This window comes from Clytia hemisphaerica, unplaced genomic scaffold (genome assembly GCF_902728285.1).
Source record: "Clytia hemisphaerica strain Z4C2 unplaced genomic scaffold, Clytia hemisphaerica genome assembly, whole genome shotgun sequence".
Lineage (NCBI taxonomy): Eukaryota > Metazoa > Cnidaria > Hydrozoa > Leptothecata > Clytiidae > Clytia > Clytia hemisphaerica.
Window position 1 is genome coordinate 472,107 of NW_027103770.1, and position 27,895 is coordinate 500,001.

General features: G+C 34.7%; 2 protein-coding genes across 2 annotated transcripts; one reads left to right on the top strand and one right to left on the bottom strand.

Moving 5' to 3' along the window:
* Nucleotides 1–5,698: 5,698 nt before the first annotated feature.
* On the top strand, nt 5,699–18,156 carry LOC136805858 (papilin-like). The gene is made up of 13 exons (XM_067062416.1): nt 5,699–5,862; nt 7,644–7,709; nt 8,630–8,683; nt 9,331–9,522; nt 11,811–11,972; nt 12,144–12,176; nt 12,459–12,575; nt 13,030–13,167; nt 13,808–13,909; nt 14,687–14,809; nt 15,522–15,671; nt 16,221–16,307; nt 16,991–18,156. Exons 1-13 carry the CDS (start codon nt 5,808–5,810, stop codon nt 17,119–17,121), a joined length of 1,410 nt encoding a protein of 469 aa, XP_066918517.1. The 5' UTR covers nt 5,699–5,807; the 3' UTR covers nt 17,122–18,156.
* Nucleotides 18,157–23,149: 4,993 nt separating this feature from the next.
* Nucleotides 23,150–27,858, bottom strand: LOC136805859 (somatomedin-B and thrombospondin type-1 domain-containing protein-like). Its single transcript, XM_067062417.1, is given in 5 exon segments — nt 23,150–23,364; nt 23,367–23,457; nt 23,797–23,926; nt 24,364–24,549; nt 27,547–27,858. Coding segments are annotated over 5 exon segments (849 nt in total). The 5' UTR covers nt 27,803–27,858; the 3' UTR covers nt 23,150–23,178.
* Between the last annotated feature and the right edge of the window lie 37 nt (nt 27,859–27,895).

A 27,895-nucleotide genomic window follows, 5' to 3' on the forward strand; every position in this document is an offset into this window, starting at 1 on the left:
AACATTTGACTCATTTGTTTATATTATTGGTCCGAATTTCATTCGAAAATGTTGTGATCCAACTTTCAGCTAGTGAAGTTTTTCTTTCAATGACGTCATGAAAACGGCTGATCTTTTAGGTTTTTCATAACTTTTTTAGTTTAAAGGCATTTTGTACTATCTGCTTATGAAATTGTTCAACTTTTTCTACCTGTAATAGGTAGAATTTCAAAATTGCGGATGTTTAAGGTTTTTCATAATTTTTTCGAGTTTAAGGCATTTTGTACTATCTGCCTAGACATGATCGCAATATGAATACTCTTCATCTGAGTGAGCCTGAGAAATTATGTTTATATGAAAAAAGTTATCGCAGTTTTGAAGAAAAAAACTCAAAGAGGGTCCCTTGCGGTCCTTGAGATCCCAATTATGCTGTATAAAAAAGTTTTCTAAAACGTTGAAAAGATATTTCTGAGAAAAGTTATCTACATAGAAGATTGAGAAAAAAATGAAGAACGAAGATCTTTTATAATATTCGAACGTCGTTGATTTTTGGAATTTTTTTGGAGTCTTCATTTCCTAAGGGAGTGATCATAAAGTGTCTACTTGGGGGAGTGAAAAAATTCGCACCCCCAAACCTTTAAAGGGTTAAATAAAATTTCGCACCTCCCCCCCCTTGCTAAAATATTTTTCCCCTACCTCTAACTCGCTGAATAATAAGGTGAGGATTATAACGGACTCGGGTTTAACTACAGTAAATTTCCAGATTCTAAAGGTGATCTATAAGGCTCAAAATCAAAATGTTGTGCATTCATGTGGGGAGGACTACATATATAGGCAGCAAGTGGCTTGATTTCAAACGTTTAGAATTTAGTGACCGGATAAAATTTAGATTCTTGGATTTCGGAAATCTTGATTTTTTATTTCCTTCAAACATAGAACATAGCTCTTTTATAAAAAATTTTATTTGTATATACAATATCTTAATACTACAGGAGTACTATTCTGAGTTGCGTTTAAAGCTAATAATGTTAACAAACTAAAGATTATGGTTTGCGCCGATAGGAGAAAATTTTGATTCTGGATATGCCTCAAACATTGGCTATTTTTCGGACTGATTCTGCTCAGAAATGAGGCTTTTAATGTCTGAATTACATGGAACTTAAAAGTAAAGACTTTTTTTGCATACCGTATTACTTCGAATAAACGCCCCTTCTTTTAAACGCCCCCTCAAATAAACGCCCCCTTCGAATGAACACCCCTCTAGGGGAGGGGTGTTTACACGTTTTTTTATAAGAATACACTTTATAAGAATGTCCATGATAAAAAGGGCCAAAAAATTAAGAATAATGCTAAGAATATCACCATCATGAAATTTTGCTACTCAAGTTAAGAATGCCATTTTTAGAGCATTTCCAATTATAAATTACCAATTACCCCCCATTACTTTCACAAAAATGACAGTCTATGCTTGAAACGTATGTACTAAATGTTAAATCTAGTCTGAATTAAGATCCTAACCTAGAATGCTGTAAGAATATTTTAGGATGATTTTCCCAAAAAAGCAAAGAATATCCATGATGAAACGGATTTACACCATTCTTATAAAAAAAAGCGTGTATTAGAAACTTGTGACTTTAATACTTCAATACCAGTGTTGACTGGGTTTGAAAAGGAAGATTTTAGTCATTTCTTGTAACCAGACCAGTTTTCGATGCAATTTTCGTCGTTGAACCAAAGAAATTTTGCACTAAAATCCTGATAAAGAACTAAAACAAAGGGTATATTTGCTCTAAATATTCGACTTTAGACTAAAATAATTCAATAAACACCCCCTTCTTTTAAACGCCCCCCTCGAATAAACGTCCCTCCTAAAATCGAAAAAAATCAATAAACGCTCTGGGCGTTTATTCGGTATACAATATCTTAATACAACAGGACAGAAATATTTTGAGTTGGGTTTAAAGGTAATAAATGTTACCAGTGATTATGGTTTGCGACAACAGGAGAAAAATTTCAATTTTTAACTACTTTATTGGCTAAAAGCACTGTTCTTTAAAAAGGCTAGCAAAAAATAAATTCAAATCTTCAAATGTGAAACTATGAAATTTGATCTCCTGAGTTATTTCTTGAGTTGTCCAAAAATATTTCGCACCCTCCCCCCTTTTTCCATTTAAAATATTTGGAACACTCCTCCCCCCCTAAACCCTCAAAAAAAAATTCGAATCCCCCTGAAGGCAAGGCAAGGCAAGTTCGCAATGTATGTAGACCTGAAATCGTCGGGTTTTCACTACCATCAAATTCGAAATTGACGGACTTTCACGTCCAACATTTCCGAAGCGTCTGACGTGCATATGCTTTATTTCTACGCGCTCTCATTACACTTGTAATCTAACAATTCAAAATAGGTCTCCTTGGTCGTGCAAGATAACACAAGTCTCCAAGCAAAGTCACTTAATAAAACAAGGCCTGTATAGGTAGACACTCTCAGAGACGGTGAAATATCGGTCTCCTGGGTCGCGCAAGGTAACCCACGTCTCCAAGCAAAGTCACTTACTAAGTTAAGGCCTGTATGGATAGACACTCTCATGGATAGTGAAATATCGGTCTCCTGGGTCGCGTAGAAACGATTTCAGGTCTACATACATTGCGAACTTGCCCTTTCTGACCACTCCTTTATTTGAAGTATGGCTCAAAAGAAGCACTCTCCGAAATAAATTTTGAATCTATTTAGATCTGCCTCTGTTACAGCCCTAAAAAAAGGTAAGCTTTGGATATCTTTGATTATTTTTGATCGTTTGTAACTATCTAATAAAGATACCTCGATAAGATGCCTCGTTTGAATATCCAGACAGTTCAAAGAAAATTGATGAAAAATCCTGCTGACAATAAACCAACATTCATATTAAAATAAAACACAACATCATACAAACACACGTGTGTACATCATGAGCTTATCTTGCGGTGGTTGAGTAACATCATACAAATCAAATCACTCTCAAATGAAATTTCTGTAATTTGGCAATAACTCACAAGGGAATTTTATTTTGATATTCTTATTAGGATTATAATGCATAGGCGACGCAAGATACACTGCAAATTTATAAGGGAGTGCATATCTTTATGACATATTCATATTCATATCTTTTGATAAAACAAAGACAATAATTACAGTGTCGTAAAAACCTCTCTCATCCATAAATTTTGCAGGGTACCTCGCTACGCCTATTTAATGGGCGTGTTTACACTGAAAGGTTTCCTTGATCATCCATCAAAGTCAAACAAAGAGATTTATAATGGATGAATACACATGAATGAATACACATGAATGAATACACATGAATGATGAATATACATGAATACACTGGTTTATTACAGTTCTTTGTCTGTAGGTTCACGAGATCTATTATAAAATGTCAATTGATTTTGCTTAAGGCTTTTCATTGGTTGATTTTTTATTGATATTCCCAAACAAGCCTGTGATTGAATGATATTGATATCCATCCATCACTCGAAATCCGTAAACATATTTATGGTAATGGTTGTACTTAAAAACTGTATTCGTCTTATACAGGGTGTCCCTAATTAAAGTATCGAGTTTGAACATGCGATTGAGTAAAAAAGTTTGTCTGTGTTATCGCTAAAATATAAGAACGTTCTCCATCACATAGGCTCATTACAATAGGTAGTTACAACGTATAAATTAATCAATAGCCCTTTTTACTATTCCCCTGTTGCATAAATGTATCTTTAAAAATCAAAATTAATAAAAAATTTTTATTGTTCCATACATTCCATTTTTATTATTTTCATAGTTTTACATACGATTCTTTACAAACATGTTTTAATTGTTGCGTTTTTCTCATGATCGTAATTTCGTTGCATTTGTAAACAGGCAGAGTATGTTTTTTGTGTACGTAATGACAAAGAAAAAAGAGGGAGAGCTTAAAATACAATTTTGTGAATACACACTTAAAACTTTCTACTCTAATCGCATGTTCAAACTCGATACTTTTATTAGGGACACCCTGTACAGGGTGTCCGGAAAAAAAGTATCAAGTCGTACCACTTCTATAGAAAGAAAGTTCTTGTGCGTGTTTCATTTAATTCACAAATGATTTTATAATGCAAGTGTATTATCAAGGGCATACCATTAATGTCTAAAACGCGCTGAGAACAAACTAATAAAATTTACCATTTAAGATGCTACATTACTGATTTCTTGATCAAGAAATAGTCATCAAATACGACAGAGAAATCAGATGTTATCATTCCAGCCGCGGCTTTCTTTATGTTAAAAATAACGAGCAATTTCTTTACCAATGTATAGCAAAAGAATTTCTTAACGCAATGATATTAAATTGATTCTTGTAAAACTGTCAGAAATTGAGTAAAATTTGAAAGTAAAAAATGAAGTTATAATTTTCTCAAGCTCTAGCTTTTCATATAGTCATGATGCAGTTATATCAGTAGAATCGCTAGGAAAATCTGAGCAAGAAAATATAGGTATCTTTTCGTATAGGTGAGGTGTACCCAAAATTATAAAACCTAAAAGTTTGCGCATAATTAGGCCTGGAACAAAAGAATTTATCACAACACGCTAATTATGCAGATTTTTTATAGCGACAACAAAAGAAACCAATTAACTCGACATAAACTCCCTTAAGGGCAAGAGACCTGGTATATGGTGAGCCGTTTTTCCATTGTTTCCGAGAAACTGTTTTTCCGTCTCTTTACATTCCTCTGCGCCAGCACATCCCGGTCTGAAGTCACTTATGGAAATAAAGGACGTGTTACTGGGCAGACTTCCTCTCCTAGAAATTGATAAAACTTGTATCCAGTCCCTTAACTCTTTTTTTGGTAATTGTGATAGCGCTCACGAATATATCACGTCCGTCAGTAAAATCAAGAAAGTGGTATAAGCTGCTCTGGGTACGAGATTGTGATCTAGTGACTTTCGGATAATTGTCACAACTTTTCAGGGAAGATTGGATATAATTAAACCTTTCTCACTTGGCAGGTTAAAAAATTTTTATTTTGGTCTGAGTTCGGCTCCAATTATTTTATGGCATTTTGCTATTTTTGCTACTGCAGTATTTGCTCCTTATCGGTCGTCTTAGTCAGTATTCCCCTCCCCGAATTGATACCGATTCATAACCCGACTTTAGAATATGTACGAGCACGTTTCTCATTTCAACACCATCTACAAGAAATTATAGGAAGAATCTGTCAAGATAACGCAAAAAAGATTTTTTCTCCATATATGGACAATGTCGTACAGTTCGGATTTCATTCATACGTAAAATATCATGACATCATGTTCATCAACTTTACTTCAAGTCGAAAACAAGATTCAAAATCATCAACGGAGGCGCCATATTGATTATTGATCGTATGGGAGTTTTTGATTTTTCTAAAAAAGCAATGCATTGTGGGATTGTTTCGGGAGTATTATCATAGAATTCCCTCGAGGAATTCCTAAGAGATTTCTATTGTAATACTCTCGAAACAATCCCACAATGCATCGCTTTTTAAAAAATCAAAAACTCCGATAATATCTATTGTTAGGTTCTTCTGGAACTTATTGACGCTCCTTCGTGGATCTTAAAAAAGACATTTTTTCGCGATGGAAGGCGTGTAAAGAGTGTTAACCACGAAAAATAATTAAAACCAGACGTATAAAATTTCTATAAAAAATGACGAAAGATAAGATGAAAAAAGATAACGATATATAAAGTTAGGTGAAGTAAGTTTTAAAGATAAAAGTTTGAGATAAACTGACCTTGAAATAAGTGGGTACAGAAAATTAGAGAAATAAGAACATTTCGAAAATGAATTGTTTGGTTTACCTAATTTGCTGGCTATTAGTTGGCAGTATATTTTGTAGTAAGTATATTCAAAACTATTGTAACCTTATTCCTGAAGTCCATCCGCTTTAAATCTTCTGTACTAAAATAATTTCATATTTTGTGTCTGTCACACTAAAATGGTAGGCCAGTTGCGATTTCGTATGGTTTGTCAGAGGGTTGATTTCCCGGGGGGGTACTAGGGTTGCGACCTGACGGGGGGTTCCGCCCGACTTTCGAACTTTGGACACTTACCGGGACTAAAAAGGAGAAAAAGAAGGGAAATTTTGGGAATTTTACGACCCTTAGCGGGACAAATCTGACCAATTTTGACCAAATTTCGATCTTTCAGGGGGTAAAAAGTTGAAATTTTCCTATTTTTCCGACCCTAAGTGGGACTGAAATTTGATTTTCTGATTTTTCCGACCCTTAGCGGGACGTTTGGAAGTCCAAAAAGGAACCCTTAAGGGCGACACATACCGTACCCTCCATTTTCCTAAGTACCCCCCCACCCCCCCCGGGTTAATTTGAATAGGAAAGAAGGATTTTGTGCAGCGACAATTTAAACCGTCTAATTTGCACTCAATCTCAATTTTACTTCTGATTGCTCAACCAAAGTTTCGATTCTAATAAACTATAAAATAAAACCCATATTTACTACTTGTAAGGGTTGATGCAAAAAGGCCCTTTTCGCCGCCGGACTAATTCGTTTTAAGTGTACAATAAATCAGCTTTCGAAATCAATGTTCAAAAAGTACTTGTAAACCGAAAATAACTTGTTTTTTTCAATTTTCATCTTCATTATTTAAGATTTACGAGTTTTTTTTATTTGAACATTGTAATGCTCGGAAATATCTTTTCAACAATAGAAATTTTGCTGACTCAGCAGAAAAGGGCAAAAAACGTTGAAAAACGCTTAGTCAGCAAAATTTCAAACTCAAATATCTCATGATCTAGCCTAGGAAACCCTATAAATGACCCCTCTAATCGATAGTACTCTTCGAGGCGCATCTCGCATCTGTTAAAACTGGTATCTTTCGCTGAAAATTTTCTCAAAAATGCTGACGTCAGCACAAAATATTGCATTTTTGAAGACGTATCGACCAATTCCGGGTGACTAAGTCCACTAAATGAGACAAATGGCCCCATTTTGGAGATCTACTCTTCAAGCTCTATCTGATGGCACAATCAGTTTTAGCTAAATGAGAACTTCAAAAATCGACTTTCTAAGGACCCCCAGGCTAAAATGACCCTACCCCCTTCAAGCCCCCATAAAAAATTTTCCCCAGCTTTGTCAGCTTGGCAAAAACTGGATTCGGGGTCCCAAGGGACCATATGATGGGAAAATAAAATAAAAACCCATATTTACTAATTGTAAGGGTGATCCTGGATCGCCGCCGGACTAAATGGCGTTCGATAAAATCTTCGACAATTACTCAAAATCATACTGGCCGTTTTGAAATACTGTTAGGATTCTGTTTCAATGTTTTTGTTAAAAGGATATCTTAATTTATAAGAACATCCAAAATTTTGAATCCTTCGGATGATCTTAACTTTCTGAGTTTTAATTAGCCTAAAAATGTTCTTATTTTCCCCAATCTTGAGTATTTTTTCCTAAGAATTCGGGTGTTTCCAAGTCCCCAAAGTCATAAAATGTTCTTAATTTGTTCTTAACATTTTATCCATTTAAGCTTTATGTTCTTATATAGTTTGTTCTTATAAAAAGAAAACGTGTACCTCTTGGACCTAAAATGAAGAATGGCAGTAATGATTGACCATAATGATGTTTAATTATTATACATCCATGATCCTTATTTACAGAATCGGATAAACAAGCACGAGACATTCTAAAAGAAATTGACGATTACATTGCTGCTGAAGTGAAAGGTTTTTTTGAATACACCTTTTCGTCCGTAGCCGCCAATTACTGCGCGGGCATTTTTTTGTCCATTTTAACACCCTAAACTCGATCCAATCCTTTTTTACACCTATTGTCTATAGGTGCAAAACAAAGACTGGGACGGTTTTAGGTTGGTAAAACGGACAAAAAAATGCCAACTCGGCAATTGGCGGCTACGGTCGAAAAGGTGTATTGCATTCTTACAATTTTGATATTTATTATGAGGAAACCTGTTACGCTGAATTTTGAATGTTTTATTTCAATAGTGAATTTTATATTCTGCATCTGCAAATACGTTTCACTGCTTAACACAAGAAATTAAGCCTTAGAAACCCGGTTTTTTACATCAAGTACACATGAAATTTATTCTCAAATGTACCAATGCTCTTCAATAACCCCGGTGTGAGGTTCTCAACCTCTTAAAGACTAGCAAACCTCGCCGTTGTATTTTACTACAAGCTCACTACATTCGCTGAATACAGCCAAAGACTTTATCTGATATTCCGATGGCGGATTGGCGGCCACCCATGCTAAAGCTCTAAAGAAGTGGACCGATTTCCCATCGGAGAGTGATATTCGGAAGGAAACGTCGCGAAGCATACTGATGCGTATTCCTTTGGTCCTTAATCATGTTCAGACGCTACGGTTTCTGTTACGGATCGAGAGTGTTCATATTGGTTTTGGAACTTTCTTCGGAGCAAGAAAACGAAGCAGTTTCGTTCCGATGAAAATAGTGGAGCGAAGCCGCTTCGATCTGTTTTACTTTGGAACGTCTTCTTTTTTGACCTTTCGAATTTTGACGTTCACACTGTTTCGGAACGATACGGAACAGTAACATTTAAACATGGTCTTTAACCTAGCGTTATTCTATCTTAATCTACGTTATTGTGCTTGTATATTTATTTAGCCGAAAGCGCTGATATAGCCTCGAAGCCAAAGAAAGATTTCCACACAGAGAAAGGTAGTTTTGAAATCGTCTACATAGAGGCCGGTCCAGCTGGTGGCATACATCGTTGTTTTATTTAAACGTTAATTTAGAAGTTTGCGTTACGTAACGGACGTTAGATATATATTGCTTGAACTTGTATGGCAGCTGAATCATGCCTTCATTTACCTAGCATATTTTCTCAATGTTCTGATGAATTTCAATATACACTCATCTTCTCTAAAATACCTCAAGTCTGTCAGTCAGATTTTAGATGTCATTAGGGTCGAGATTAGGGTAATTTATATGTAGACGGGTTGGCCCAGCTAGGTAAGGTGGCATGGATTTTCGAACGTTACGTCACAGTTTTCGAAAAATCAATAGACGATATCGGCTTAACGTGAAATTTCAGATTTGACCTCCGAGAATTCCCCACAATGCTTTGTGCAGAAAAAAATTCACCTTGAACTTTTTTCCGCGCAAAGCATTGTGGGCAATTCTCGGAGGTCAAATCTGAGTTTTCACGCTAAGCCGATATCGTCTATTGGCTAAAAATAGAGCAAGTGAGGTTCGAAAATCCATGCCACCTTACCTAGACGGGCCAGCCCGCCTCCATATGAACAGCCCCTTAGAGTTAAAATCATTAAATGAAAACGGCTAAAAAACTTCTATCTTTATCTTAGGCATTGAGCTAACAATCGAAGAACTAGAAAAGATGTTGACAGAGGAAACTAAAAAGGAAACGCAAAAGAATTTTGACGAAGAAAAAAGTAAAGATGATCTAATGAAAAAAGAAGATGAAGAAGAGAAAAGAGATTTTAACGATGCTATCGATATCGAAAAAGAAATTGAAGCCTTGGAAAATAAGGAATTCGGTTAGTAGCAAATTGTTTTGGGTCGATAAACATAACCTGGTTTATGCTGCTTGTTGTGATAACTTTAGCAAACCTCTATGAACTCCTAAAAAACTCTGGGTTTTCAAGTTTGATACTCAAACCAAAGATTTATTATACACTGGATAAACGACTCATAAAACGATGGAGAGCGATCATTGTATTTTCATTGTTTCAGAAAACAATTGATGTTCAAGCTGTGTCCGCAAAGGACAACTGTCATGGCGGCTCGAAGATGTCTGATTTAAAAAAATGTTTATCAGTCTTATTCTAAAAAAGTTCTCTAGCTCTTTCTTTTTGTACATTTGCAAAAAAGGTTTGAAAGTAAGGCTAGCATACCAAGCTGGATACATTTGTGAAATCTGGTGTGAGAAAATCATCATTAGACAAAAAATTCAGACAAAATGCTTATAGTGACACGAAATTTTCAATTAGAAATATCTTTCCAAGACTGTCCCCAGAAGAGCTGAAATTAGCATACATTAGACTTGAGTGTCTTGGCTCCACTGTGGTATGAAAATCCTTTGGAGGCACGTGGTGGCAAGGCGGTTTTTTTGAGGTTGAAGTTTGAAAATTTCCGGTGTCAACATTCAATTTCTTATACACAACACGTCTTTTGCATCTTTCTCGCAGCTTGAAACGTCATAACGACTTATAATTATCAATTAAGTGGAAGAATCTGACTCTCACAGGAAAGTTTCAAGTCTCTTTTGGGAATTGGATGAGTGGTTTTCGATAAGAAATGCAATAAAAATGCTTCGAAAAAACATTTAATGAGGGAAGGAGAGTGAACAATAATATCATTACTGCGGACATAGCTAGTTCACGAGAAATCGGAAAAAATCTGTTACAGTATATGGCCCCCAAAACGGAGACGGACCCCAAAACGGAGGTTTTCATTAAAATGAAGATTCTGACTTGTAGATTTATCAGAATTAAACGATTTTTGTTTATTTTGAAAGAATGATGGTTATACGTAAAAATGAGCATGTTTTTGCTGGTTTGAGACAGATTCAAAATAACATATTTGCGTCTAAAGGAAATATTTTAACACCAAAATTAGATAAAAATTGCATATAACTCACTCTAGCTCCTTGGAAATTGAAAATAAGTTATGAAAACGGGGTATAGGAAACTTTCTAAACCTAATGCCGTTCAGAAAATGCAAATACATCTGTGATTTTAGAGGCTGGGTAAAAGATATAGCATCTTGAAGGTCAACCAATATTTTGGAGCCCTAGAATATCAGCATTGACAAAACCGAAAATTCTAAATATGAGAAAAAGAAAAAATCTTGGAATTCTATTCCTATCACCTTGAGTTAATAGTTTATAACAAAAAATAACATATATATAAAAATTTTCGCTGAATCAGCAAAAACGCCCAAATTCTGTCATTTTTTTTTTGCAAAATATAGGAAAAAATATCTTTAAAGCTTAATATTTCAGTTTCAGTTAAGATTTTTTTCCTAAAATTTTCACAGCTTATTCCATACATGAATGGAACTATTTTCAAAAGAGATTTGTTTTCAAAACTTGATTAAGACGTTGTTAAATCAAAATTGTCATTTTGAAATTTTTCTAAATTTTCAGTTTGGACTTTGCAATATCGAAAATCTTGAAATATTTCATAAAAATCATAAATTTTAAAAATCCGCGGGTCGTAATTTAAGGGAAACACAATATGTTCATAGTTTTTCCCCCTATTACCACTGGGTTTAATAATTTGATTTTAAACAAACACGACCTCGTTTTAGGGGCCCCCAAACCTGCATTTTGACAACCAGGGGTATACTGTAAAAAAATTTTATCAAATAAATTTATGCCCAAAACCCTCTAAATCATATTTCAAAACTATGGTCAAAATGTTGTATTCATATCTTAAAGATATCTCGAGAAATCGCTAAAATTTCAAACCTCCGTTTTGGGGACCATTAGAAAAAAGCTACCTGTCTTTAAGCGATTGAAAAATATTGTTGAAATTGAAAATTTTGAAAAAGAACTTCCAGGAAATAAAGTAGAGATGTTAAAGTTTTTCATGCAGCAAAAATTTTTGTAAAACCTCTTTTCCTCTAGATTTGAGAGAAATTTCAAATTTGATCGCCGTTTTGGGGGCCACATACTGTAGACATTAATGAGGTAATATTTGCTCTTCATCTTTGATTTTTTCTACAGTAATTAGATTGACACATGCGCGATAAAATTTCTATTATTGGTCTTCAGCCTCTGATACTCAGGGTAGTTGAATACACCTTTTCTTTTTCATGATAGAAGAAGCAATGGATAATTATGATTTCTTTCACGATTCTGGAAACATCACCAAAGCTGAAGAATCAACTATTGATGCTCTGTGGAAGAAATTTACAAGTCAAAAGCAAGACGAATTTTTTGATATCGATGGAGACCAAAAAGACAAAGAAAGTTTGAAAAGAGGTTTGAAAATTTCATTTCAAGATGGTTTCTTTTTTTTTTTGAATATTTTCTAAACAGTTTTGAATCGCATTTCTCATAGTTTTTATTCTTTAGATAAAAGCCTGGTTCAGTGACAAGAAAAGAGATTTCGAAAAATTCAGCTATCTAATCTTCTTATAATCTCCATTTCAGAATTAACCTCAAATGAGAGCAGTGACGTCCCAGGTAATTCCGTTTACTTAGAATTTAGTTGAAAGCTCATCAACATTCCAAAAGCGGAAAAAACAATCCAGTACCTTCTTTTCCAATCTTTGTACCCAGAGCAACTTGCACCACATTTTAGTTTTACTGATGGACGTGACTATGAGCTCATTTAATTATTCTAGATTTCAAAAGTATACCAGGGTAAAAAAAAAGAAAGTGCTAGACTCCGTGCCAGAAAAAGTTGAAGGTTTGCTTTTCGCTTTTGGCCATACTGTGTGTTTACCACTGTACAATTTATTCCAGGATCATGTCGTGACCTCGTGTCAACAAAACGTTGTGAGCAGATGAAGAAACGTCGCTTCTGTGAAATCTATCCCAAAGAAATGAAGAAACGGTGTCGAAGAACTTGCCAATTTTGTTGTAAGTCTACCTAACGTCTATCTAACGTCCATTTAAAATCCATCTAAAGTTGGTACTCTTTCTTACCATCACATGTGGAAACCATTCTTGAGGTCGAGCTTATGAGTGAGTTAGTCTTATTACGTATGTTTTCCACGTAGTAAAAAAAGTGTGCACTTAAAGCTAAGACTTTTGGAGCATTGTGTTTTAGAGTCTGAATATTCTTTCGAAAAACATCTAAATAATAAAGAGAGAATCTCTACAAATAATTAACCAGAGAGCGTTGTGATGATTGGGGAATGGGTTTTACTCCTTACGAAGTAGGAATTCTTTCTTCTTCAAGTCTGAACGCTTAGTGCTGTCCAGACACCACTGGTTCTGTGCACGCGAGACACAGATACCATGGTGCATAGTGATAAAACTCGAAACCAGAGAGAATCTTTACAAATAATTAACCATATTTTCTTCTTCGTAGGTGCTGACTCATCGAGTGCTTCAGTTTGTAAAACGTTATCCAAGTTTAGCCAACGTGTTCGGGAACGGACGTGTCACAGTGAAAAGTTTTATTCAATCCTCAAAAAGAGCTGTCCGAAAACGTGCGAATACTGTGGAAGTAAGTTACTACGGAGTCTTTAAAGAGGCCTCCCAAGCGGTTTGCGTGATGACGTGATTGGGACCTTTTTGTAGCGTCAGCACGTGATTTGGAAATTATTATTCCTGATTGTGTGATCAGAGGTCAAAATGTGATCGTGATTTGAAAATTTTTGAGCCGGGATGAAAGGGATGCATGATTTTCCATTTCTTTTGCTAGAGGGGGAGGGGCTCTTTAAAACTCGATCTCTACATATTACTTGAGTGTCTCTTAATTCAAATGCAAGTTTGATGATCCCTTCAGTTAACAATGCCTTGTAAACCAATCTCCATAAATCGAAATTTCCATAATTCATACGAATTTAAGTTCATCATGCGTATTCTAGATACTACACAATATTAGCTATCTAAATGGCATATAACGGCATATTTTATGCTCTAATTTAATATAACAATATTTGTCCATGCATTGCTGGCAAAAAAGGTTGCTCACGTATTATATTTCTTTATTTTGTCTGTAGCAATGGGTTTATGCTTTTAATAAAACCAGGGATTACAATAATTGTAATCCCTGGTTTTATTAAAAAAGAATACAAAATCCACTATTGTGTTGTGTGAATGACTTCATATTTTTTAAATCAAATCTTTTTCCCTCTTAACAGAGGCACCATCAGAGCCACCTTGTGTGCGTTCAAAGTATGGCTGTTGCTGGGAAGGAACGATCGCAAAAGATCACGTGGGAACAAGTCGAGATGGATGTCCAGGTAAGTCTTCCACGCATGTGCATTCAATCGCCAGACACACATTATATTTCCTGTTCATTAGCATTTTTTCAACCTGCAATGATGTTAGAAGATTATGAAAGCATAATTTTTACGTAAGAGGCCTCTAAATATTGACTTTCAGAAGCAACATTCAACCTCCTAGAATATTTCCTTCTGTTATTAGGACTCGACCTGAATGATATAGACCCTCAACCCTTCTGAACTTTGTGATGCTTGATAATATCTTCATGTTTGAAAGCTCCAGGTTATAGGACACTCCTTTCTCACAGACGGAAAAAATTGGCCAAAATATCGTCCCAGTGGAAATTATACTCTAATTTTTGTCCCCACTGAAAATAATCACATAAGCAAATCCTCACTGAAAAATATTATGCTATTTTTTCCATTCCTACTGAATTTTCTTTCTCGAAAACAATGAAACTCAAATTCTCATCCATGAAAAAACATGGGAATATAAATCCAATCGGGTTTTGGTTCGTTACTTATACCCCCACTAGCTCAAAAAATCCCACCGGGTCTGTGAGAAGGGGGTGTTATAGAGAACTCACTAACTGTTATAGAGAATTGTGACATAAACCAATTAGTCAGGGGCTGAAGTTAAGATATTAGAGCAACATTCTATTGCTGGAATTGATAGTTTGAACCCTTAAGATAATTTTAAGCCAGAGTGCCATTTTTCTAAATCAGACACTAAATTAATCTCAATGTAACTTTCATTTCGATTGTTAAAAATAAACTCTTTCTAATATATTTCAGAATGTAAAGATCGCTCTGGAAAGGAATTCTGTTCTCAATTTCGTGTTCACTGTAATGACAAATTCTCAAAATCTGGAAGACAAATAAGACAACTTTGCCCTAGAACATGCAGACGCTGTGGACGTAAGATCAGTTGATTCATACTGTGATTTACTATTGTCTAGGAAAAATCACTTTCTCACAAATAGGCTCCAAGTCCTTGGTGGAGAAATTCGCAACTAGGTTATATTTAGTTTCTCAGAAATCGACCGTGTGTGAAGATTGACTGTCAAGAATTTTATCAAACGTCTCCTACTGTCGGGTACATAATAGCCCCCCACTAATTAATTTTTCGAAAATTTTCCACCCAAGACATTCTTATACTAACCCCCGCTTATTAGTTTTTGGAAAAATGTTTTTGAAAATTCTCTCTTTTGTCCTAATTCTGCTGTATCAGCCTCCTTTTCAAAAATTTTCCACCCAGGACATTTTTATTCTAGCCCCCCCCCCCCGCTTATTCCAAACCCCCCGGCTATTAGGTACCCGAGAGTAATCACTACTTTTTTTAAAATCAAAGACATAAAACAATATACTGTGATACACATGTTAGGTTTTGCTGACAATGATAATTGATGTTGCTAAGAGGAAGGCGTTTCTTCCTAACTTTACAAAGAACGTTTTACTGAATATATTGGCTGTAAACTTTAAAATTTCTTTCCCGCTTTCTGATCATCTTGCTCCACACCCGTGTCAGCCCAATGTGAAAAATCTTGTAAATCAAAATTGATGAGTAAGCAAACACTATCACTTTTATTTATAAAAACAAAACATTTAAACTTTCATTTTTCGTTCACAGCTCACCAAATATGCAGAGACGAACCAACACTTTTAGATTCTTGTTTACAAATGAAGCATGATACAGACTCATTTGGTAGCAAACCGTGTCTTGATAATTTCCACGTCATGAAGTTCAATTGCCCTAAAACATGCAAAATCTGCAAAGTTTGTAAGTCATAAAGCTTTTGAAGTCCGAAGGGCTAGACTTGAGACTCCTGGATGGGCAACGAAGCCACATATTCCCCATCCAGAACGCCCGCACGTTGTTTTTACACAAACGCCGTATTGAAAATAAAATTTATCACTAGATTTCAAAGAATGCAGTCCTCAAAAACAAAAAAAACCCTAGATAAAATCCGTCGTCATGATTGCGGTACGCTTTAGGTGCGTTCTGGATGGGAAATAATTGGCTGCACTTTTTCTTGCCTGGAAAAGGTTAAGGATTCCACTCTAGCCTTCCGGGCTTTAAACTCAATGATTCAGGTCCCTGACCACTGTTGTGGATATTTATATGCGTCGAACTATTTGGATAGCAAAACTTACATCTTAGACTTACCCATCTTATCTTACGTGAATATTCCATTTCTGGACAAATATTCGTTTTTGACAGAAAATAAATCGGCTGCCATGAAGAGTATATCCATACCAGGCTAATGAGGAATTGTATTGAAAGACACGTTCTGGAGTTCTAGGCTATAATATTTACTTTACTTTTAAGCAACAATCGAATGTCGTCAGACAGAGTTTGGATGCTGCCCTGATGGTACAACTATCGCGAAAGATTTTTTCATGAACTCTTGCAAAGGTGGGTCGTTTATTTTAGTTTCAAAAAATACTCCCTCTGTATTCATGATATGCACCATTAAGGCCAGTCTCTACTTTCGCGCGAAATGGGCGACAGTTTTTTTTCTTAACCTTTTTTGCCTGAAGAAAAAATTACGAAATTCGCGCGAACAAAAAAAAGTTAAAGGAAAACTTCTTTCATCCGTTACGTCAATTTTGGCCAATGGAATTGCTTCATTTTTCAACCAACCAATGCACTTACAAAAACATCAAAGAGTTTTCGTTCATGTCACGCGAAAGTGGAGAACGGCCTTTACAATATCTTCCACGGACCCAACAGCTGATTGGTTGCAAGTGACGTATTCACTGATCTTACGTCACTTACAACCAATCAGCTGTTGGGTCCATGATGTAATGTCAGAAGACATTGCAATGGTGCATATCATGAACTAGAGAAGCACCTGAATGAAATTTCTTCCCTAAAAATAATAGTCTTGTCCCTTTTTGTCTACCCTGAAAACAACAAGGGTTCATAGAAGGTGATTTGCCTCAAACAGGGGATTCAGTCATTTCATAGTATAAGAAAGCCGAAAAAAATAGTATACTGTATGCCATAATCAACATTTGACAGGCTTTGTTTTCTAAATACAAGTGGCTCATTGACAGTCAAAAGCAGTATGTCTCATTCAAATATTATACTTTCAGAATGCAACGATTCTCCAGATAAGAAGACTTACAGATGCGGATTTTGGGCACAACACAAGGTTTGCAAAACACATGAAGATTTTATGAGGAAACACTGCGGAGGAACATGCAAGTTTTGTGCGAAAAAATAGAAAGATAGTTTGGTCGATCAATTGTTCCATTGGAAAATTTGACTACACTATTATTTATGTAAAAAGTACAAAGTATTGACCTAGATTAAAAGCTGTCCGGTGTGGACATGTGTCTTGTAAATAGCTCATATTTTAAAACACACAGAACCTTAAACCTAAAAAAGCAGGTCTTTCCTCTACGGAATCTTATTCTAATTGTAAATTTACTTAAACAAACTGGGCCATCGGCATGAAATTGAAAGTGGAGTGGCCAAGGAATATAGAGTCTAAGGAGGAGCAACCCAAAAACTTTTACTCTTTGCAAAAAAGTAGAAAGCCATGGCCCCTTCCAAAGTCTTCTCCGTTTAAACATATTTCTTATTCCAAATCTTGTTATATTAGAACCCCCCCCCCCGAAAAAAGTATTTTTAAAAGCATTTTTTTCTGTGCAGCGAGGTGTTTAAAACATGGTTTTTTCATTATAGAAGTTCTTCAGACCTTTCTTAAAATTCATTCTAAAGTAAAAACACCCCCTGTGTCACGGACCCACGCTGGGACCCCAGCCCCACTGAAAAATCATACCCTGAAATTTCAGCCCCACTGGAAAATTAACTTTGATTTCATCACCATTCGAAATCCAGTGTTAGAAATTGTACTCTTAAACAAACCCCGCTGATTATTTAACCTTTGGGCAATAGAATTACTATCCCCATTGGAATTTCAATAGGAATTTTTATCCCCACTGAGGCACCCTCGCGAGCCAGGGCCGATAAACGATTCTGCGACTTAAAGAGGCCAGTACCGTATAATTGGAGGAATCGTTTAGGGCCCTGGTACTTTAGAAGAGAAAATATCAAGAATCTTGATATTTTTCGACCTTTGGACTCTGGCAGCTTGAGTGTGGGCAATATGTTGCGAAGACAAGTACAGCCGAGCTGCGAGCACACTTACTAAAATAATTTATATCAAAATGCTGTAAATAGTTCTTCTCCGTATGACCATTTGGCATGGGAAAAGAAAATAATGTTGATTTGGACATTTGGAAGGGAAATGCAAGTAGAAAATGACTGTGTTTGTTGTTTGGAATAGAGAATGACTTTCCTCTGTCTTTTAATGGTTTTTTACTGGCTCAAAATAAATTAGTAGCCTTGCAATAAGTCTCAACTTCCAATTACTGTTTTTTAAATTTGGCTCTCTGATATGGATATTTTTTGTGGTGAAGTTTTAGGGTTGGTGCAGAAAACATGCTGTGAACTGGTCTTAAACAGTTAAAACTATAAATTAACTGGCTTTAAACACACTCAGCAAATCTAAAGAAATTTCAACCTTGAAATTATTGCTTTCTTTCTCACTTTTAGATTATGTGAAAAATAAATAAAATATTTTCAACAGCTCTAATGCTTTGCTGCTGACTCTGCTGATGCTGCTCATCCAAAAAGTAGCCGATAGAATTTTTATATCCAGCCTCAAGAACGTAAACTCCAATTGTCCACCCATATCATGTCACCACAGCTGGGAACAATGAACGACAGTGACAGTAGCAGTAGGATGAATTCAATCAGATTTTTGTACAACAACCAACAACATAATGTTTTTGTGTGTAAAAACATGAAAAGTATCATGTCCTCAACATCATCATTGCATCTTGCTTTTGTGACTAATTGGCTGATTGGAATAAGCATGAGCTATAAAAACTTTGAGAGATTGCACTATTTGTTAGCCCTGGTTTTCCAGGATGCTAAATAACTAAATGCATTGCTCAGTCATCAGTGTCAGTTGAAGTTAATTTTAAACATTTGGCCACTGTATGATGTTTACTGGTTTAAATAATAAGAAAGAAAAGATTGATGGACACTTTATGGACTGTGTAACAATTAAGAGTGAAAATGCTTGATCTTTGTTACTTTCACTTCACTGAAAAACAATTATTTAACGAAAAGGGACAATTGGGGAGATAAAATGGTGAAATCAGCAAGAGGCAAAAATTGCGAAAAAATACAATTACTTTGGAGAGAACTTATTTTGGCAAGGAGCTAAATAAAATAGAATTTTTTTATAAATGTGGTTTTGAAGAGAAATCCAATTTTTAATTTTGGCAAAAACTAATTTGGGCAAATAGCACGTAGTGTATAAAGTGGTTCTTTTATGCTAAAATATTAGTGTTTCAAATAGAACTTTGTTGTTACTAGGGGCCGTCCATATAGTACGTACCCACTAAAATGTCAAAAATTGAGTATATATACCCCTCCCCCTATAGGCAAGCAGATGCAAATAGCTATACCCCCTGGTGAGTACGTACTTTTTTCATTCACACCCCCCCCCTGGCTGAAAAAAAAAATCAAATTCAAAAGGCTTGGGTTTTCCCCTTTTTCTATGAGAGAGAAACAGCTGATATTTTGTAAGGAACAAGCGAATAATAATTCTCTTTTTATTCTCTTTCAACCAATTTTACAAGCAAAAAAAGGGCTGTAAATTTTTTTTTTCTGCGTACTTACTTTTTCTTTCGACCCCTTCCCCTCTGTACGCAAGCATATGCTTTTGAGAAGACACCCTCTCTCCCCCTTAGTGTGTACGTACTATGTGGACGGCCCCTTAGGAAAATCACTGGAAATTTTAATTCTGGCAAGAACTTATTAAGGGCCCTTATTATGGTGAGGCAGGGTGAGGAAGCAATTCTTTCAATTTTGGCGATAACTAATTTTGGTGAATTTTGTTCTGTTACTATATCATCATTCATTAAGAATTTATTTATTTAGAGAACACATTGAATTATGTAAAATACCCATTTGAAATTTTATGAAAATTTTAATGCTAGCTATGAATCATTGTATAGAGTTTGAAGTTAAATTCTAATTACAGTAATATGAGTTTTCTGACTAGTAAAATGAATTTGATATTCTTGTGTGAATCTTTATACGTGCCATTTTTAAGATTTTTCTTGTGAATCTTTAAACGATTTTCAACTCAGGGTTTTGATAATAAAAACATGGCGTAATAAGTTTTTTAGAGATTTGGCAGATGATCAAAAGAAATCTGCAGGAATACATTTTACATGAAACTTTAATAAACTTGGAACATTTCGTTTTATTCAATTAACAAAAAAAGGTTAGAAATATTTACTGGTCCTATGAAAAATGTTCATGGGAAAGGCTTGAAAATAATATTAGATTTTAAATTATGACGGAAATAAAATTTGGCGGATTTACCAGGAATTCCGCCATATGTCAAATTAAATTCCCGCCAAATTTAATTTATCTCGTGTATTCTCCAAATTTGTGCTATTTCAGGCCTTTAAAAACAGGTTTTTGCTTATTTGGTAACAATTTTTGGCCAAAAATTTCCTTCAACCGCCAAATCAAATTCTCGCCTAATTTCTTTTTTCTAGCAATCCGTCAAATTAAATTCCTCTGAAAAAACTTTTTCAACCACCCGCCAAATTGAATTCCTGCCAAAATTTCTCACTTCAAGGTATTTTTATCAATTTTGTCAAGTCTCGAGAACAGTGAAGGTAAAGTACAATAATTCCAAATTTTATTTTTGCCTTTAATGGTTCCTAATTTTTGATTGAAAAAAGTTCCAAAAATTAATCTTGTTTTATCAGTCCTTTCAGCTTCAAAGTATCAGATGCTTTAAAATGAAACAACTTTGCTCCAAAGAAAATGTGACATTTACAAAAAAAAACCAGATATATATATATTCAATTTTTGGTAGTAAATTTCTCAATCATTTTGTATCAAAATAACAGAACTTGAACTGAAAAGACATATATAATCTTAAAGTTCTATTCTGGAATTTTGACCAAAATGTAGTTGATTGCTATCTTTTGAAACAATGTCCAGAAATATTCATCTATAAAATAATAAAATTTGACACAGCTTATAAAAAAAAATCTGTCAATGTTACTTTAGACTGTATTCCTATTTGATTTTATCCTCAAAATAGGTTAAAAACTGAAGAGTCTATGGAAAACTTTCCAAAAATTTTGTTATGTAGCAAATCAGCACATGATGACGACAGTGAAACATAATCTTTAGGTCAGAATAAATTCAACTGAAATCTGCTGAAATCCAAAAAAGTCTAACATGTCATAATTGATATTGATAATCTAGATGACAGATTTGTTATTTATATGTTTGCATAAATTTTATCCCGATAAAAAAACTACTTCCAGCTTCAACATTTTTTGTCAAATTCAGTCCAATATACACACTGTACCACACTAGTTTGTATACTTTTTGACATTTACGGTCAATATAAATAAATTTTCAGTCTGGTAATAGGATATGTTTAAAGAATTGTTTCATGGTAAACATTAAAGAAACAGATTTATTTCTTTTTCAATACTTGAAGTTTCTTGCTTTTACACATTCATCAATTGATTAGAATTGTTCACATAATTGTATAAACCATAACCAGAACATTTTTGCAGTGAGTTTGTATTGTACGTAGTCTCAAGTTTTTCTGAAAAAGCTTCTTCACCGATCAGTTTATTTTGACTACCAGTCAAGCAATCACTGGAGATGTATGCTTTTTTCTTTTTCATACTCCTGATGCCCATGGTGTCATGGACAAGATAGATGCCAAAATGTATAAACATCAGTCATTCATCACGAGTGATCAGATTTATAAAGAAACATGCAAGATTGCTGTTGGAAATCAGTTCAAGCAAAACAATTATATGTGGACAGCAGAGGGTCTTCTCGAGTGAATCTTTAAACTATTTTCCATAGTCATTTTGTCTTTCTGTAAAAAATCGTTTTACAAGCAGTTCCAGTTCACTCAGTGCAGGGATAGACCAGGATAGACTGCTTATCAAGGTCTCGTAGTATCTTTCTCTGCCAATCAAGTTTCATTTAAATGACATTTTGCAATTTTGTCAATTGATTGGTTTGCCAAGAGTTCTTCATACTTCAACTTCTTCATGTTGAGAATCTGTCTTTGACTTTTAAATTTACTATTTACATCAGCCATTGATTACATATTTAGCTTGTTTTGATTTTTTCAAATTCTCGGAATTTGTAAAATGGCGGGATTATGCTAATCGACATACGTTTCGCGTACATGCCTAAAAGTACTTTCGTTTTTAAAGTGCACCAGGGCTTATATCCCCCGTCAACGCGTCCATCAGAATCATCAATAGCGTAAGGGGGTTAGATAAGCCATGGAGTCGAGGGTGCCCACTGAGGAAACAAGTCCCACCGGGGCTGTGAGACAGGGGTGTGTAAAGCTAAGAAGAACTATCAAAGTCGACTGAAAATTTCTAAAAACATATGAAAAGTATATTTTTCAAACACAATATGGGTTATAAAACATTCTCTAAGATACAAGTGGAGTTTGAAACTATATTACAAAATAATTTTTTTTTGGTCTATACACAAAAATATGAATTTTTTTATAAAAAAATGCTATTTAGAAAGTTATAATTTGATCTCAAGGCTGCATCTTTTTAATTCAAGACTAATCTTAGTCTAGTGGAAGACTTTGGTGTAACAAATATTAAAGCTGAATTGGAGCAAAACGCTCCAGGGTTGAAAAATTTAAGGTATGTCAGTGAGAAAAGATTTAGTTCAAAGAATAAATTTGTTAACTTTTTTAATTTCAATATAGTAAATGTTATTTTGTAAAAATAAAACTTTTTCAGAGAAAATTCTTGCTGAGATATAGCAAAATGTCTTTAGCAAGCATTCAAAACATCTATCTGAATATTCACTTTGTGATACTATTCAATCATTTTCTTCTCTCGATGTTGTTTCAACGTTCATAAAACTCTTTTTGGATGTCATGGACGTTAAATGGACATTGTTTCGGCCAGGATTAGAAAACCTGATACTTGGTGTGTCTGCCTCTCTCGGTAGCTGGATTCAATCTGTCATCTGAAGCTCCGTTTCAGCTCATTAATCTCCAGTCTAGATTATTCTTTATTCCTGGAACACATTAACCAGCCATTATCATCCATACAATATTTACTGTTCCTGTGTTAAAAATTCACCAAGCAACAATTTCATTTGGTCAAAGTCATATTCTAAAAAACTAAACCAAATCTAGAAACTATTGTTGATGTTGTTCAAAATCTTTTCCTTACACAAAAACAAAATTGGCGAATTTCTTTTCTTTACACGTGCAATTTGGAATGATATCACCGAGACGGATCCAATCACCATGACAACGGGCAACACCCAAAGCCTTCCACCGGGTGCGAACGCCAATAGCACCCTCACCTCGACAATGCCCTCCGTTCATGACACGTGATTGACACTCAACGCAGACTGGAACCGAAGTTTGAAACGAGGCTGCCCACGTGTTTTGACAGGCATCTCTCTTTTGTATGAGTGACGGTAGTGTACACAATATGAATATCTGAAAAGAAGCGGTAGAAATTCAGTACAAGCTTTTCAACGATGCTAAAGTTTTCGTTCAAAACTGATTTAACAGGATATTTTCCCGCGTTATAACATTCGAATGTTTACATCTTTCGATGTAACTTGATTTTCAATTTCTTTTGTCTCCTTCCCTCGTTTCCCTTCCCTGGACACTTCAAAAAACTTAATGTCAAGACCTTTCAAATAAGCTTTGAACTTTTAAATTTACATTATCCTTGGTTAAAAAAATCAATGCTTCGCCAAACGATCCTTGTTTGTCTAATTCACTGAGCTAGATTTTTATTAAAGCAATCTCAATGACATCATAGTTACTCACGTGGGTCTATTGATGTAATCTGATTGGACGTTATTATCATTTTCATTGATAGCTGGTAAAATATTTTCGTATCCGTAATCACCGAATTTTTCACGACGAAAGTTGATTGGTAAAACGATAGCTGCCTTATCTAGAAAATATAAAAAACTAAATAAATAGTTTGTCATAATAACTTAAGTCACTGCTAAATATCCCAAATTGGTTACAATATGAAGTACAATGGCAGAAAGAGTTTTATATACCAGTTTCCCTTTTTCATCTACAGTAACTATCGGTATAACTCACAACCCTGAAATATGACATCAAATAATGCACGTTCTAAGGTATTCCTTATTCACATAAGCGGGGAATTATTTGCACTCAAGATCAGCCAAAATCATCGAAGGGCGTTCAAGGAGTTCGGGAGATACAAGCTGACCACTAGAGTATTTCAAATTCATTAATCAGTGGAGAAATTAGTCTACCGACACTTTTACTCGACGTTTTTTCGTGATTTTTTACATGAATCAGCTAATAGCAAATTTGTGTATTATATTAGTGGAGATATCTATCCTAAGGACTACTTACATTTATTTTTGGTGTTATCACATCTGTTGACATTACATCCGCGTGTTTGCCGGAGGACTGGACATGACTCTCCCCCATTCTCCGGTGTTTGTAAAATTCTTCGTGTTCTCTTCATGAAACCGATGCCACATTTTGCACTGCATTTACCCCACGCTTGCCAGGATGATACTTCGCAGTTTTTAGCCTCTGTAGAAAACAAAGAAGTATTATTCGTTTGATTCACATGGTCGGAATTTTTTAGGCAGATGATATACCCTGAGTATCAGAGGTTAGGTTTTCAAAGAAAGTAGTAACCTCTGAAGACAAATATTAGAAATTTTATCGCGCATGTGTCAATCTAATCACTGTAGAAAAAATCAAAGATGAAGAGCAAATATTACCATATTAATGTCTAGCAGACTGTATCAGTATGCAGTTTACTATTTACGAATTCCCCAGAAACCTCCAAGTGTTGTTGAAATGAGTTTATTTCGAAAGAAATCTTTTACATGATCCCCAAATGTATAACAGTAATTGCCCCCGCAAGGAGCGTAGCGACTGAGGAGGCACTCATAGCTTCACGCAATATATTGGACTGGAATCTCGATTTTTTGCGAATTGTTTTTGTTTTTGTGTTTGCGTCGTAATCGGCTTTCCGGCCAATTAAGTGTTCCGCAAAAATATGGCGGTAAATTATACAGCGGTAAATGTTATACATATTTTCATATTACGTTATATGCTATTACCATTATTGCGTATTATATTACATTTTATTAGTTTCGATTTAGCATTGAAAAGCTGAAGCGAGTGTTATAAATGCAAATTATAGAAAAAGTATAGTGATTACACCATAACACGAATTACAATATTACTTGTGCAAATCAAAACAAACAAAATGGCAGACTGGTTATGATGATGAGCTGATTCGTTGACTGGAAAAAGTGTTTTGTATGTCAAATTTTGTTTCTTGTCTTTCAAACTGAATACTAAATACTGTAATTTAGTCAGAAGTTTATTTCAGCAACGATTTCAATTCTTTTTCTGGAATCTTTAAAGAAGTTTGCTCAAGTTTTCAAATGTACATTTGATATTTTTGTTCAAACTGTAATTTATCTTTGTCTGTTATTATATTAATAACTAGCTTTATTGTTTATAGAGCTTCTTGAGCTTTAAAGACCATCATATGGTCGTAACTCGAGAAAGTCCTTCTTAACTTGGTAAAACAAGATACCGGCAAAGTACAAAAAAGTTGAATGTGCACGTGAGTAAAGTTGAATCCAAAAGTGGTTGAATGTCAATCAATATTTTTTTTTGGTCTTCAAAATAGATTTACCTCACTTAGAGTGTTTTCACTGTTTGTGTGGTAAATCTATTTCAAAAGCCTGAAAAAAGTTCGTTTACATTCGTTTAACTTTGCATGCGCACGTTCCACTTTTTCATGCAGTTGTGATAGAGGCCGTCCATATAGTCCATATATAACAGGAACACCATAAAGTGAGAGTATATAGCTAAAAACTCAAAAAGTCTAGCTTCCTGAAGGCCCGTCTCTTCATTGTCTGCGCTGCAATCATATCTTAATGGCTTCAATCCTTTCAGCTTGGAGAAAAGATTGCATCATGAAAAAGTACTATGCACTTGAAAAAAAATTAGGCACATTTCAACTTTTCGACTGTACGCCTGAATGGACCACAATGACATTCCTTTATTTTTCTTTTGACTGCAATCACAGCGTACGCAAGTGGAACCCGGGCCTTAACTAGGATTGGTCTATTTCAGATGGCGCAGAACTTTTTGATAAATTTTATACGCAGTATCATCTTATCATCTTACTATTGTTTATTAGACAAAGTAGCAATAGAGAGTTGTTGAAATATATAGCAGCCAATGAAAAATAAACAAGCTATTTCTGATTGGTTACCTTGTTGATTTATTCACCGCACCGCTATATATTTTGCCTACAATCTAAGATGTCTGCAGCATTATCGGAAAAGGTCTATTTAGTGAATGATCATGACATATATTGTTGTAAGAAAAAACAAACAAACAAGGAGATGTGAAAGTCAGTAAGATAATGATACCATGATTTTCGAAATATGTTTTTGAGAAGCTTTTCCAGCTTTTCCTTGAATTTCATTAAATTAAGCTGCATGAATTCTTCAAGTATTTTGTTAATGGAATGATTTTTTTTCAATCAATTAATAAATAATTAAATCAATCAATTATTCCTGATTATTTTTATTAAAAGCTTTATAACTGCATGACATGACCTTTCTGTGGGGGCATTTAGTGAAAGCTATGACTAGTTACTAAACTTTTAATTATGGAAATGTCACTTTAATTGAATCGATTTAATTAAATCGAAATAATAGACAGACTTTATGTTATGATTCTCTATCACTGACTCTTTTTACAAAGCATTGATGACTTTTTGTAAGTTGTGTTTTCAACGACGGGAATAAAAATATCGACTATGACGCTCATCCAAGATCTTGGATGGTCGTCATGGTTACTTTTGTCTTCGCTGATTGCGCGATGAATAGAATCTCGATTCGTCGGCACAGCGTAAATATATGATTTTGAGCTGTGCTTTTCACGGTACAGATGATAAGGTAAAAGAGCTCAGTTTAAATAGAGATGAAAATTTGCTAATTGCCAAGCAGATTCTTCTACTCTGCGTAAGGCATGTATTAACTCTAAAGGTCATTGCTTCGTAAGAGAATATACGTCACATTCACCGCGTCCCTTTTAGAGCACGGTGTGAGATTCTAGGAAAATGCCCGGGAAATTTGATTCTATATTATTTGAAGATTTGAACCTCAAGAGTTCAATGTCTTTCCAAGTGGATGAGAGTACATTAAATAGTTCTCAAATGCAATTGGAATTGCAAAACAAATGTTAACTCAAAACTCCAAAAAATTTGATTCACTCTGTGGTTTAAGGCAAACCATATACATATTTTTTTATAAGAACATCCAAAATTTTTGAAGCCTTTGGATGTTCTCAACTTTTTAAATTTTAAGCCTAAAAATGTTTTTAACATGTTTAATTTCACCATTTTGTCAGTATTTTGTTCCACTTTCCTAAGAAATTGGGTGTTTTTAGAGTCCACAAAGCCTTAAAATGTTTTTAACTTGTTCTTAAGATTTTGGTCATCGAAGCCTTATGTTCTTGTATAGTTTGTCCTCATAAAAAAGGGGTACTTACGTCTTCTGCATAGTGATTTGACTTTCGAAACATCTGAGCAACAATCATTTGTGAATTTACAATAATCATCACAATAGCAAATCGTGTTTTGGTTTCCACGTCTTCTTGAATTATTCACTTTCACAAAACAATTCGAATCTTTCTTTGTGCAACATTTTAATTTCCCGCCAAAAGGTCTCTGGTCACACATTCCATGACACATTTCAATAACAATTTGTAGTAAAGCCACTGTGAATAGTAATTTTAGTGAAACCATCTTGCATTCAATTTTCTTGGTTATTATGGGTATTTACTTTAATAGATGTTTTCTTATGTTCTGCAATGAAAATAGAAAATAGGTATAAGAATT